Below are 14,670 nucleotides of genomic sequence, written 5' to 3' on the forward strand. Positions count from 1 at the left end.
TAGTCTGAAATTTTGACAGAAAATCTAGTACATTTATTGTTTACTTATTAAGAATTCCAGGGATAGGCAGTCCCAGGGCTGGTTCAGCACTTGAGGACCTTCTATGAACCCTGGATCTTGTATTCTTTCCCCTCAGTTTGTTCAGTATTTCTGCTATTGTAGTCAAGCTTGTTGCCTCATGGTTGCAAGATGGCTGTTGCAGCTCCAGATATCACATCATCATGATATAGCTGCCCATGGACAGGAGAAAAGGAGGTAAAAGTCTTATGAGACCCTCTGTTATTGAGAGAAATATGATTCCCAGAAACCCTGATATATCCTGCTTTAAGTATCATTGGCCATACATGGTCATGTGCCCCCTCTGGACCAATCACTGCAAATGGGATTGCTGGATTGCCTTAACCCAAATTTTATCCTCTGCACTCCCCCTATCCCCCAGCCCCAGGGTTGGAACATGGCCACTCAAACAGAACTAGGTTTCTGTTAATAAGGAAAAAGTGAGCATCGGCTGCTGTGTAGACCACCATCAATGTCTGGCGCAGCTACCCCTGGGAGAAGCAGCTCTTCCCTGGCCTCAGGGGCGGTGGACGTGAGACTCCGTGATGGGGCGCCTGTCCTGCTGGGCTCCGTGTGCACAAACGCCCTCCCCATCCCTGGCCCTGCTCCCAAGGTCTGTCTCCTGATTATCCCATCCCTTTAGGATTTTGCATGTGCTGACGGACCAGCCTCCCCTTCCCTGGTTCCCATGCCACTTCGGGAAGATAGGCACAGAACCCATGTTAGTGAGAGATCTTTAATGAGCTCAGTACCTTGCTGGGAATGTAACATATATTGTAATATTAAATACTTGGAGGGGGATCTGGGGCTTCCCATTTTAAACACGAGGAAACGTTGGCATAAAGTGGTGTAACTCTTTGCCCAAGAACAGATGGTTGTCGTGTGGAGGAGCTGGGACCAACAGTCAAGTCAGTTTGCCGCACAAATCCGTGTACTGCTTGCCCCAGAGATTGAGAATGAAGCTCTCCCCTCAGGCGGCGCCTCTGGAGATGAGTTCAGCCTCATCGGTGCACAGCGGGAACAAACATCTTTTGGAAGCCAGGCCCCGCCTCTGTCTCGTTAGTGGGAAGCGTGGATGGGAGGGGAGAGAGAGCTCTTCCCCTTTGTGTGAGGCCGTTGATGTCGAAACCCCAGAAAGGGCCCCTAGCCACCACATCCTCTTCTCTCGTGTCGCCTGCAGGCTCTGTCCTTCACTCACAAACTCCAGGACGGCGCGGGGGGCCGGGGCTGGGCCATGTTGCCCCGTCCCACCACCCTCCTGGGCCTGGGTGAGTCTTGGAATGGAGGGGTAGGAATCCAGGGGCAGAGGGTCTCTGCTTCCCAGCTCCATCCCGACTCCAGCCCAGAAGATGCTGGGGCCCTAGGGGGGCAAAGTGGTCCCCCTCAGCTCTGGCCAAGACCTAAGTCTTACCACGGAAGGTTCAGTGCTGGAAATGGTGCCTGGGTATGGGGTTGAGTGCAGACTGAGAAGGGCTGGGGGGCCGGGGAGGAACACCTGCTTGGAAGACGGGTTGGGGGTTTGTCTTGAGACTATTTCAGAGCAAGGAGAGGGCGCGTACTCAGATGCAATGTTGACAGGGGTGTCGGGAAACTACGGGACGATGACCACCCCCTACCCCGCTGGCCCCTCAAGGCCCCCCCTTGACTGCAGCCCCATGAGGAAACCGTATAGCGGGCGTCTTTCTCACTAGAACTTCTCTTCCAGTGCTCTGTCTGGGCCACACGATCCACATGCAGGCGGGTGAGTCTTCTCCCCAATCCCCTCTGCACCCCGCAGGCAGATGTAGGTGAGAGTGGAGCCGATCCTGGGGGCCCTGACGTACACCTCGAATTGCAAACAACCCCAAACGTATAACCCTCGCCCAGGTCTCTCCCGCGTTCTCCACCTCTGCTCCTGATGGCCCACAGGGACGATTCAGGTCATAAGGACCAGGCTGAGCCCACGAGCTCTCCCCACACGAGCCCAGATCTCCCTCAGCAGCCCCTGGGCAGAGAATGTGACCTCGCCAAGGGCAGACTCTGAGAATCACCCTCAATCCCACCGTCTCCATCCTCCCGTACAGACTATATCACACAGTGATGTGGTTTTAAATGATCATTTTAAAGTTTTACTTAAAAACTTTAAATATATATATAGTATATAATTTATCTTCAGGAAAACCTTAATCTTCCTTAGAGTCCTCTCACAGTTTACCTTCAGACAGACTGAGACCCACGCACCTCTCTTTGGTCTGGATCTGGCTGTCCCCACGCTGTCTGGCTCACTTATCTCAGTTACCTTGGTTTTCTTTCCCTTTCTAAATGCCATCTTCCCACTCAGCTCCGGACCTCCTCACCACCCTGAATGCCTGGTGTCCCCTTGTCCCTCGGCCTGGGTAATTCATCCCTGACCTCAGATCTCAGCTCAGATACCTCTTCCCTCGGACCTCCCAGAGGACGGCAGCTCTGCCTCCCATCTGCCCCCGAGATTCCCCCACTCACCCCGAGGGCACGTGTCACCGTTTGTACCCGTGGATTTGCACAATTATTGGTCAATGTCTATCCTCTCTCTAGACTTTCAGCCCCAAGAGGGCAGGCATCCTGGGTGTTTCTCATATTTGTGGAATCAGTGGTACACGGAGGCATCAGTAAACAGATAGATGGGAACTAAGATGTGGTCAGAAGAAAGAAAGAGTGAATGAGCGACCTCTGCCAGTCCCCTGCCTCTATGGGATTTTGCTGAATGTGAGGCCAACTTCCTGTTTCAGGGTTACAAACCCGCTCTGCCCCCTGCCCGCAGGCTAGCTGAGACAGATGGGGTTTCCAGAGCCTCAGTAACAGGGAAATGGAAATAAGCTGAGACGAAGGTAAAAATACAGAGAAAACCCAGGAATGAAAGCACAGAAGACTCGCATTGGACACAGAGACACTCGCCTGCTGAGGAATGTGGGATCAGATCTGTGCTCCAGCTCCTACACACACACACACACACACACACACACACTTCCGCTGCCGCTCTGCAGACTGCACCCCTCACCCCACACAATCCCACCTGGCACTGGCAGCTGCCCTTCAGACCCAGCCCAGATCATTCCTACCGACTGACACCCCTGCTTTCCTTGTCCCAGGGATGACCCGGTCATTCCCATCCTGTGCCACCCTCACAGCTCTCTCTGTCCCTCTAGAGTGGCCGTGGGCAAGGAGGGAGCCGCCCCCTGCAGCAGACATGCCCGGGGGCCCCCAGTCTGTTCTGACACCTCCCACGCCATCCTGAGCAAGATGTGACCAAGTCTCAGGGTCCTTAAGTCAAGTGGGGAAAATAACTCCGCAGTAATGAGAATTTAGAGGCTCACAGAATGGGCATGGGGGGGTCTTTTGGCGGAGGATGATGGAAATGCTCTAAAATTGGATTGCGGGACTTCCCTGGTGGTCCAGTGGTTAAGACTGCATGCTTCCAATGCAGGGGGTGCGGGTCTGATCCCTGGTTGGGGAACTAAGATCCCACATGCAGTGCAGCCAAAAAAAAAAAAGAAAAAAAAATGTACTGTGGTGATGGTTGCACAACTTTGCAAGTTTCAAAAAAAAAAAAGTACTGAACTGAGCAACAAAAATGGGTGAATTATGTGATGTGATGATTTTCACGTAACGGATGCTGAGATTCTGCTCTTACCCATCCTAGGGACCCTGCCCAGACGCTCCACCAGGGCTGAGCCAGACTCTGTGAGCCCCCAGGGGTGGCCTGTGACCATCGTGTGCAGGGGCCCTGCTGGGGCTGAGGAATTCCGTCTGGAGAGGAAGGAAAATAGGAGTGACTTCAAGGATGAGCATAATGTGTCTCAAATTGGCCCACACCAGACGGAGGCCAGATTCAGCATCACCGCTGTGCGTGGCGACACTGCCCAGCATTATCAGTGCCTCTACCGGACAGGTAGTCACTGGTCTGAGCCCAGGGATGCCCTGGAGCTGGCGGTGACAGGTGAGGAGCTCTCTGCCCTGCCCTCAGGTTTGCCCCAGGCCCCTGGACCCTGTCCCCAGCTGTGTCCTCCGTGCACAGGCTCCCCTGCCCCCTCCTGACCCCCAAGCCCTCTGGTTCCCTCTTCCCTCTGCACACACGTCTGCCTTCACACCTGGCTCGGGTCTCTAGAGCCTGGTCTCACCTGGACACCACATTGGCCTGGACACTCAGCCCCAGCATCAGGGTGGGCACAGAGCTGCCCTGCTGGGCTGGCGGGGAGTGGGCTTCCAGAGATGGGGTGGGGACAGACCCCTTCAAGGGAACCTGTGTCTTTTCCCTCAGGATGGTGTTGACTGTCCTTTCCACTGGGTGAGAATCTGTGGGGCCCCTAGGCCATGTGTCCCACCCTCCTTCGGGCACGTCACATGGTCCTGGACCCCTGACCAGGGCTGGATGGTGCTTTGGGGGACCTCTGGGATGAGGCCATCCCTGTCCCTGTGTGCAGTCAGCCCCCAGGATGTCCTGGAGTCAGCGCCCATTGGGGACACTTTGACCCCCTCCACACCCTCCTGGGGCACCGACCCCGCCGTGCTGCTTTGGGGACACAGGAGTTCACTTACACAGGACACCCGCTTAAATGTGCTGCCAAATGGGACAACCTGGAGAAGTGCTAATCTTATTAATACCGAGGAAATATTTTCTTCTCATCTCACGTGCACCAGACACCCTCCTGCTGTGGGACTGATGCACATGGTGAATGAGGAGAAAAGGTCCCTGGGCTCCCAAACTTTAGCGGGAAAATTCATTAGAATGAATAATAGAGACGTATGTAAGTATATACGGGCATATATAAATATAAACATATAACTTACAATGTAAAATTTCAGATCTATAATTTAAGTATATTAGAATATAGTTACACTATTAAATATATAAGTAATACAATATAATATACATTACTATATTGTTACATGAGTGTGTTATATATTATGTTATCATGTATTATGTATTACTATAATTTGTATATGTAAGTATTAAAATGTGTACCATAATATATATTAAATATGTATAATTGATATAGTTTTTATGTATAGCATAATTATGTATAATTTAAATTATTCATATAAATTAAATTATACATATATAAGTTAAAAACACATAATTTAAAATATATTTATATTTCTTATTTAAGTATTAAGCATATTTATATAATATGTAATATACATTATAGATGTAAATATATTGCTATATATTATTTGTATGTGTATAACATATATGCTATTTTATTTTATTTATTTATTTATTTTTAGAGAATGGCAGAACAAATCTTCATTTATTATTTACAATGTGTCAGATATAGAGATACACAGACCTTGCCTGTGGGTAGTTTAGCTTTTAATTTATTAATAATATTTTTGATTGTTTTATGTATTTGTTCCCCCATCTCCATTAATTTCACTGACTTAATTATCTTCAGAAGATAATTATCTTTAGAAGATAATTATCTTATTTTTAAATTTATATCAGTCATCAATTTTATACACATCAGTGTACACATGTCATTCCCAATCGCCCAATTCAGCACACCACCATCCCCACCCTATATGCTATTTTAAATCGTAGTAAACGTCATCAGGGGAAGCTCAGGCAGCGATGGCGTTAAAATGCAGGATGGGGTCGTGGATCCTGGACCAAGGACACAGTGTTGAGGAAACGATGCTCCAAGAAATGAAATTTTCTATTTTAAAGGATGTTGAGGACTCCACCTCTGGAGCAGTGGGAGGGAGGGGGGCGCTGACCACAGGAGGGGATGAAGGGCTCCGACCTTGCGGGTGTACCAGCCCCCAAGACCTCAGCTGGACCACCTGTAAAAGGAGCAATGCCGAGCACAGCACTTAGGGGATGTAAAGGAGGTGAGGGACCGAAGGCGCATGCGTGGAGTCCAGCTCATGGCTGGCGCACCGTCCCCTCACCTGCTAAAGGCTGGGCTTCAGGCAGCTAGAGGACATCGGGTCCTGGCTTCTCCACTCACAGAAGCGCAGTTCCGCCCCATCAGGAATTGCTGTGAAAAGCAGGAAGAGATCAGAGATGGGGGTTCTTGTGCTTGGGGTGGGAACCCAGGAGGAGGTGAGCAGGCCGAGGGGCCCGCTCCCGATTCCTACTGGGTTTCCGTCTCCGTAAAGGTGCACAGAGCGTGGAGAGCACCGCTGTCCCCCACAGCCTCCTGCAGGAAGGAGATGCTGTGTATCTGCGTCATCCCGGAGGGTGTCGTTGGCCAGGGGTAGCGCAGTGGCTAGGGCAGCTGGCGATCTGACTTCTAACTTTAGTTAACCTAAATTTCAATGAAAATTGTCCCGCGTGACTACCGTGGTGGTAACCATCCTCACAGAAAGGTCCATGGGGCTGTTCTAGAGCGAGCAGGTCGGGGTCCGGGGAGGAGACCCCTTGGAGGTGGGGATGGGGGACTCAGGGGCTTCTCTGTCCAGATCAGGCCTCTGACCCAGACCCTCCTCGCTCCTCGGAGACACAGACGCACCCGCAGGACGGTAACCGTCCTGATGGGCAAGGGCGACGCAAAAGCAGGAACCCGGTGCGCGCTCTTTGGGGAAAGGGGGAAAGAAGGGGCTTTGGTGCTGGTCATATTCCAGCTCGACCAACGCCGTGTGGACAGAGGACTTGAGCGCTCAGACCCGGTTCTGTAAAGTGGGGATAATGAGTCCCATGTCACAGGACTACTGGGCATGAGAGATCGATATGTAAGTGGGAACACGACAAGCCCCCAGCGCGTGGTGGGTGTGCTGCAGGTGCGCGATAAATGCATGCTGCTGGTAATCGGATTCCATCCTCCCAGCTCCCACAGGCCTGTCGACAGAGCATGTTTATATTCTCATCGGGGTCCCTGTGGCCTTTCTCCTTTGTCTCCTCCTCCTGGGCCTTTTTCTCCTCCATCGTCAGCATGAGAGAAAACGGGGTAGGTCTCAGGGACAGGGTGCGGTGACCCGGGCAGGCTGTTTGGGGTGTTGGGAGGAAGGCTTCTCTTCTTAATTCACACCTGACTGTCCTCAGGGCCCCCCAGAAGCCAAGGTGAGGAGCAGAGGCCCCAGGAGAGGTGAGGCTCCTGGGAATGACCCCCGGGCCCCCAATCCCCTGCCCCCAGGCAGCCCTGAGGGCTCACATGTTCTCTCTCCTCAGGCTCAGCCCAGCTGTTGACGTCCCAGATGGGACACCAGGTAAAGACAAGGATGGGGGACAGGTCTGGGAGGGGGAAGTGGGGATTCAGTGCCATCAGGAAGCAATGTGGTAGGGGGCGTTTGGGAGCATCCTAGGATGTTCCAGATGGGGTGGGAGACAAAATATGAAGCTATGAGGTCGGGCATATTTGCCTCCTAAGGTCCACCCCAGAGAACTGACCCCTTGTCCTCTCCCTGCCAGATCTGGCCGCTGTCTACAGATTTCCTGAGAAGAATGGAGAGGTGGATACCTCAGTAAGTGTTTGCATTAGTCACCTGCCGCTGGGTACCAAAGTCCTTGAAATTTAGCAGCTTAACAAAATCATCTCAGTTTCCTGGGCCAGGAATTACGAATCAGATCGGCTGGGTGGTGGTGGCTCATGGTCTGTCCTGACGTTGCTGTCAAGATGCTAACCCGGGCTGCATTCATCTGAGGCTCAGCTGAGGCTGGAAGATCCACTTCCACGACGGCTCAGTCCCCTGGCTGTGGACAGGAGCGCCGTTTCCCCCAGAGGGAGGGACCCCGAAGAGGGAGGAACAGAAGGCACAGTGTCTTCTGTGGGCTCCCCATGGAGGTGGCCTCACTCTGCCATATTCTATTGGTCACACAGACCAACCCTGCTTCTCTGTGGGAGGGGACCACATAATGGCGATTCAGGAGGTGGGATCTGCGGGGGCACCTGGAGTCTGGCGACCAAAGTCTTCCCCTCCCACAGCCCCTCCCTCACCTCAGCTGCCCACACTCACCCTGAGTCTCCCTCCTCAGGCCCCTGCTGCAGGAGGCCCCCAGGAGGTGATATATGCCCAGCTGGACCACCCGGCCCTCGCACAGAGGGCGGCCAGAGCTGTGTCCCTGCTGTCCACGGAGCCCACAGCCAAGTCCAGCATGTACGCAGTCCTTGCCAGAAACTGACCCCAGGCCCACCTGGCCTCTGCACTAAAGACACAGGAGGGCACTCTTGCAAAAGCCTGCAGTGGACATTTGGAGGGTTTCCCTGTGGAATCGTCCCTTCCTGAAGTCATCCAGTCAATTCTCCTGCAAGCAAGAGCTGGAGTTCTGAGACCCCCAGTCAACTTCTAGGAGATTCATTCACCATGTGGCCCCTCCCACAATCAACTAGCTCCTTGGAGAGAACGTGTAGCACTTGTTTCCAGAGACCCAGCTGTGGTCCCTTGGTTATTTCCAGAGAACCAGCTATAGTGCTTGGCCGTTTCCAGAGACCCAGCTGCAGTCTCCTGGCTGTTTCTAGAGACCCAGCTATGGTCCTACAGTCGCCCAGCTGATTCCAGATATGTCCTGTGACTCTTCCACTGCCCCCAGAGATCCGTTTTCTCAGCTGACTGTACAAACCTTCCTAGAGTTCAGTTGTTGATCTTGAATCTGGGCTATACTTACGCAGCTTATTGCTGATACCCTGTTTTCTGGATCATGCTTCGCCTTGTTCATCAATAAATGTCCTCACAGGCCCAACTGCCTCAGCCCTGCATGTGGCGCTTGGGTACACAGGTTCTAGGTCCCAGTCTCTGCCTCCACAGTCACTCAAAACTTAGTGAGGGAAACGACAAAAAGTGCATCCGTGTTTTGTGATCCAAGTGTGTGTCTCAGGGATGAGAGAGGGAGATGTCTGAGGGGACTTCTGTCTGGGTGAAGGCACAGAGCTGCCCCACCTGATACAGCTCCCATCCCCCCCACCATGTGCACACCCATGAATGCTCGCATACACACACAGACACACATGCACACACCCACACGCACGGACACGTGTGGAGTGGGCGAGGGAGTTGATGAGACCACGACTGCACACGGAGGGTCCCTCAGGCTTTAGGTCCACCCAGAGGAACATGCAGGTCCCCATTTCCCACCCCTACTCCAGTTCATCCCCACTGGACGCCATGCATTCTCCAAACACAAGAGGACCCATCAGCTGTAGGACATTGTCCTTGATCTGACCTTCACCCCGTCACCTGGCTAATGCCCTTCAGGTTTGGGATTGGAGGCTGTTCATCCCAATAAGCTTGCAGTTGCTGCTGTAACGAACCACTCACATAGTGGCACCAAACAACACAACTTATTATCCTACAGTTCAGGAGGTCAGAAGGCTAACATCAGTTAAACTGGGCTAAAATCAGGGGTCAGCAGGGCTGCGGTCCTTCTGAAGGCTCCAGGGCAGAATCCATTCCTTTACCTTTAGCAGCGTCTGGGGGCCGTCTGCATTCCTTGGCTCGGGGCCCCTTCCTCTGCCTTCAAGGAGAACTGTAGCCTCTTCAAATCCTCCCTCTGACTAGGACTCCTGCTTCTGTGGTCACACCTCCTTCCCTCTCTCTGACCTGCCTCCTCCCTCTTACAAGGACCCTGGTGATTACATTGGGTCCACCTGGAACATCCAAGCTCATTTCCAGCCACCCCCCCGCCCCCGCCTCAAGATCCTTAACTCAATCACACCTGCAAAGACCATTCTTGCACCTAAGGTAACACAGCAGCTGGCTCCAGGGAGTCGGATGTGGACATCTTTGGGGCTGTTATTCTGTCTACCTGACTGGGTGTTGGTCCTCAGCACCACCTCCGCTTGTGGGCTCCTCTGGGCTTGAATGCCTCACTCTGAATTCTAAGTATCTCCTTGCAGGAATGTTTCCTTCTTCCACTAGCTTGTGAAATGATCAATGTTTGAGAGTCTATTTCTTGTGTCCCTAGAACCTCTACGTAAGAGGAGGTCGGGTAGGAAGCAGTGGAGACTGGAAACGCGCCCCACAACCCGTTAGCCCCCCGCCCCGCCCAGTGCTCAAAGTGACAGGTGGTCCCCGTGTGACAGGACTGCGCCTGCTCACCAGCACCGTGTCCTCCCTTCCTGGGCTCCCAGCGAGATGATCTCCCCAGCCTCCCTGCAGTTATGTGTGTCCTGGGATGAAGTTCACAGTGGCATGTGAGCTGCACGGACGGAGCTTCTTCCAGGCCTGGCCCGTGAACCTCCCACACAAGACCCTCACGGCTCTCCCTTCTGCTGCTGGCTATGGATGCCCCGGGTGACCCTGGAACCACACGCTCAGTGTGGCACCTGGGTCCCAGATGACCCTGTAGAATAGAGGCTGCTGTACCCCTTGTATGAGTCATATTTCAGGTTTCTATAAAGTTGATGCTTTAACGTGTGTCATACATGCATATGCTAGTGTGAAAATTAATAAAGGGAAACCTAATTTAAAACGGAGTTGGGAAGCCCTAAAGGGGAGCTCTCTCACCCCGACCCTCTGCTGCAGCTTACTTTACATTCCTGGGCAGGAAGAAGCTTGATTTTCAGAAGAAGGATGATTTTCTCCTTGCCCAGCAATAGCCCAGCCAATGCGAAACAGCAACAGCCCAGCCAATGAGAAACAGCCTCAGCCCAGCCAATGAGAAACAGTCACAACCTAGCCAATGAGAAACAGCCTCAGCCCAGCCAATGAGAAACAGCACCAGCCCAGCTAATGAGAAACAGCAACAACTCAGCCAATGAGAAAACAGCCTCAGCCCAGCCAATGAGAAACAGCCTCAGCCCAGCCAATGAGAAACAGCCACAACCTAGCCAAGGAGAAACAGCAACAGCCCAGCTAATGAGAAACCACCACCACCCTGACCTCTTGGTTTTCTCCAAGGGACTTTCAGTCAAAGCAGCCCCTTCCAGCTTCCTCCTTTTTCTCTATAAAGTAACATTCCTCTTCCTTGTTCTCTGGACTTGACTGTGGTTTGCCATAGGTTGAATGTCCTGAATTGCAATTCCTCTGCCATTCCTAAATAAACTCATTTGCCAGTAAAATAACGACATTTAATTTTAAGGTTGACACTGGACACACCTTTTCCTAGATGACCCGATAATATGCCTGAGTCACTTGCATTGTCCTCCCGCCTCCTCCCTCACTGCCCCCCACCCTGCCCCAGCTCCTGAGCAAGAATCCTCTTCTTGGGGTGCACTTATCAAATACAAACCAGTCAATCCAGAGTCCATACCCGCACCCCCTCCTTTATGGGGGTCCACAGTCTGGGCCACGATCCACCTGCCCTTGTCACGCTAGGGCCAAGCACATGGCAACTAGGGACGCCCCCTCCACCCCAGAACCCGCTGAAATCATTAATCCAGCCAATCCCATGCCTGCTTACCCTTTCCTGCCCATTCTTGCTTGTGGAAACCACAGTAAAGGCTCCCATTTCCCCCTCACTCCATCTCCTTTCTGTCTCCGGTGCTTCCCTACGTGGCCCTGGCGGGTGGCATGCATGCCCCCTCCTCCTGGGAACTGTGATGAAATATCTTTTCAATGGCAGGCGTCTCCTGATCTGCTCCCTCACATTTTAAAATTAATACACAGTATTTTAGAGCACCTCCCTGCTGAGCTGGAATCAACTTCACCTGTTTCCTGGAAGAGGAACTAATTCCTATCACGTGAGTCGTTACACTTTTGGGTCTATTGGCCATAATAGTTACACAGCTGAAACGCACAGCGAGACGGCCTCCGCCCGGGTAAGGGCTTACCCTGCACTGGCTGTGCAGAAAGCAGATCCCCATACCTGCCTAAGTCTGCTCTTCACCTTCTGTTCCAGGTGCACAATGCCAGTCCGCCCAGCGTCCTCCGAATTCCACACCCGGGAGACCTCATGCCTCTCTCCCTGACCCCGCCCCGCTCCATCACTGACACGTGGGCGGGCCTCATGGACGTGTTATATGAACAGATATAACCAAATATAGTCTTTCCTAATGTCAGTTCACACAGATTTAGGTCTGTCCACAATTCCCCACTTGAGCCTTGTTGCTGAAGCTACAGGGCTTCTAAACAAGGCCACTCCGTGCTGTCTCAACATGGAAACACTTGGGATCTGCACGACCACGTCTCCGGAGTGGGACCAGCTGCGCCGCCAAGGACGTGGGGTCACCGGGAGCCCCTCGCCCGGAGAGCCCCGATCCCGCTGTGAGTGGGACGTGTAGGCGGTCACCGCCCTACTTATGGGCTCAGACCTGCGATTCCCACTCGGATTAAAACGAAACGTTACCCTGAAGACCCGCTAGGGGCCGCCAGCATCCAGTTCTCAATTTTTGCGTCTTGTATATTTTTTTGATAGAAACATAAGAAACCTGCATGCCTGTTACAGGCCTGGTATTTCAAATGTTCTTATATATCTTAAGAATATTTTAAAACTTCAGCCAGCTCTTACAATAGTGCAATGACTATTTTAGTTCTATGCAAACATTAGCATACTTAAACTTTGTACAAACCCTCCACAGAATGCCCTATTCTTTTCTTTATTTTTGTCGGCCAGCTCTGAGTGACGGGGGCAGGCCCATGTGGGCACCTGACTCACTGCTCTGACCTCAGGACCAGCTGCATCTCACCAGCTGGGAGGTTTCTGTCCTGGCTCAGAGGGGGCCCAGCCTTCCAACTCAGTTTTCATTAGTACTGATCTTTAATTTCCTATTTGTACTCAAGGTTAGTTTCCTCCAGAGATCTGCTTCCTAACTCAAGTCTTCATCATTGTTTCCTTGGTTCCATTCTGGGCTGAATTTCTGTTTCATTCTCTCTCTCTCTCATTTTCCCACTATTACTGTATTATTCAGGATTCTCCAGATACATGGAACTGATAGGTGCTGTTACATAGGTTGTATGGGTATCTGAAAGAGGAGATTTATCATGTGAACAAGCTCACGGGGTTAAGGAGGTGGAGAAGTCCCATGACCTGCCATCTGGAGCTGCAGACCCGGGAGAGCCGGTGATAGAATTCAGGGTGGGTGTGAAGGCCGAGACCTGGAGTGTGGCTGGTGTAATCCCAGCATCCGGAGGCCCGAGAACTAGGGGCTCTGAAGTCTGAGGGCAGATGCTGGACGTCCCAGCTCAAGAAGAGAAAGGGGATTCACCACCCTTGCCCTTCTTGTTCTGTTGGGGCCCCCAGGAAATGGGATGGTGCTGCCCACATTGTGAGGGTGGATCTCTTCACTTGGCCACTAAACCGAAGCTAATCTCTTCTAGAATCTCCTTCACGGACACACCCAGAAATAGTGTTTTACCAGCTCTTGGGGGTCCCTTAGCCCAGGCAGGTTGACGCATAATTTCACCATCACAGTTGGAATGGTGCATTTCCCCTAAAATCTGGCCTGACTCTGACCCCAGGTAGACAGGTGAACAGGCGGGCACGTGGCAAAAAGCAGTGTGGAGAGCTGGCGTTCCTGGAGGGGATTCCTCATTACTCTACCCCCTGGAGCACGGATGGCTGGCCAGGTCCAGCGTCTGCTCCACTGAAAAGGATCCCTGTGAGGCCAGGCAGTGAGGCCACCGTGGGGAGCAGACAGGGTTTGGGGGCAATTAAAACAAAAAGAAAAGAAAAACCTTTCCCATCTCGGGGTATTGGTGGGAAGAGGAGGAGGGCCCAGGGAGAGGACGGGAAACGGGACGCCAGGACTAGTTTCTTCTTCCTGACCCTCTGACCCAGCGGACACAGAGCACAAGCTCAGGGCCCTGGGGTGTAGGGACTTGCCTGCATGGAAGGACATCCTCTCCTGCTCTGAGGTCCCCAAGTGCCAGCTGGAGGACAGCCACGTGGTGGCGCTGCGTGGCCAGGGAGGGAGGGTCTACCTTGCGCTTGGACACCTCACCCCCCAGGTGTGTCCAGGGGGGCGACCACCGGGGGGCCACAGTGGGTCCTGTCATGGTGGGAGGAGAGATCCCACCCGGACCAGATGGGGCAGAAGCAGATGCTCAGACACTGAACCCCTGGACACAGTGGACACTGGGACGACCTGAAGGGTCCCCAAGCCCTTAGGGAGCACCGCGAGGAGGGACCCCCTGCCCACTGGACCCAGACGTCAGCAGGGCCTCCAGCCACCCAGCGAGCAGACCCCACAGACCCAGTCAGCTCCAACCTGGGGCGTCACCAGTGCCATCGGACAACTGCTGCCTCTGCCCTGGACACCATCCTGGGAGGAGTGTGGACAGGGGGACGCTGAGACGCAGTAAATGCCAGCGAGGCTGTTTATAGTGATTGGGAGGGGCTAAGTATCAAACTTCAGTACTGTGTGTGTGGGGGGGTGTGTGTAGGTGTGTGTGTGTGTGTGTGTTGCCATTAAGTGGGGGCAGCTCCTGAGACCAGATCACTGATAGACAAAGACTTTTCATTTCTTCTGCTGAACTGCCTTGCACCATGATCTTCTACACACACACATGCACACACACGTACACACCCATGCACACAAATACATGCACACACAGGCACATGTGCTTGCACACATACACACAAATCTAATTCATACCAATGACAGCATGTTCATTTATATGCAGTACCATCTAACTTCTCCACATTTTAATTTCCTAAGGAATGACATACACCGTGTAGGGCTTTTAATGGTGCTTTGATAACACAAAACAGAGTCCTGTCAATGAGAAATCAGTGGTTCCAAGAAGGTGGTATGTTGTTTCATAATATAATAAAAAAAAGAT

At 52.5% G+C, this 14,670-nt stretch overlaps 1 protein-coding gene across 1 annotated transcript; it reads left to right on the forward strand.

Moving 5' to 3' along the window:
- The first annotated feature begins 1,244 nt into the window (after window positions 1-1,244).
- On the forward strand, window positions 1,245-8,708 carry LAIR1 (leukocyte associated immunoglobulin like receptor 1). Its single transcript, XM_007181390.2, has 8 exons — window positions 1,245-1,325; window positions 1,763-1,798; window positions 3,716-4,012; window positions 6,843-6,962; window positions 7,058-7,100; window positions 7,184-7,221; window positions 7,424-7,476; window positions 7,988-8,708. Exons 1-8 carry the CDS (start codon window positions 1,292-1,294, stop codon window positions 8,132-8,134), a joined length of 768 nt encoding a protein of 255 aa, XP_007181452.2. The 5' UTR covers window positions 1,245-1,291; the 3' UTR covers window positions 8,135-8,708.
- Window positions 8,709-14,670: the final 5,962 nt, after the last annotated feature.

This window comes from Balaenoptera acutorostrata, chromosome 19, assembly GCF_949987535.1.
Source record: "Balaenoptera acutorostrata chromosome 19, mBalAcu1.1, whole genome shotgun sequence".
In the NCBI taxonomy this organism is placed as follows: Eukaryota; Metazoa; Chordata; class Mammalia; order Artiodactyla; family Balaenopteridae; genus Balaenoptera; species Balaenoptera acutorostrata.

Coding starts and splice junctions, on each gene's coding strand:
- LAIR1 (XM_007181390.2), top strand. CDS start 1,292: ATGTTGCCCCGTCCCACCACCCTCCTGGGCCTGG. Junction 4,013..6,842: donor CCTGGAGCTGGCGGTGACAG/GTGAGGAGCTCT, acceptor CCATCCTCCCAG/CTCCCACAGGCCTGTCGACA. Junction 7,477..7,987: donor ATGGAGAGGTGGATACCTCA/GTAAGTGTTTGC, acceptor CTCCCTCCTCAG/GCCCCTGCTGCAGGAGGCCC.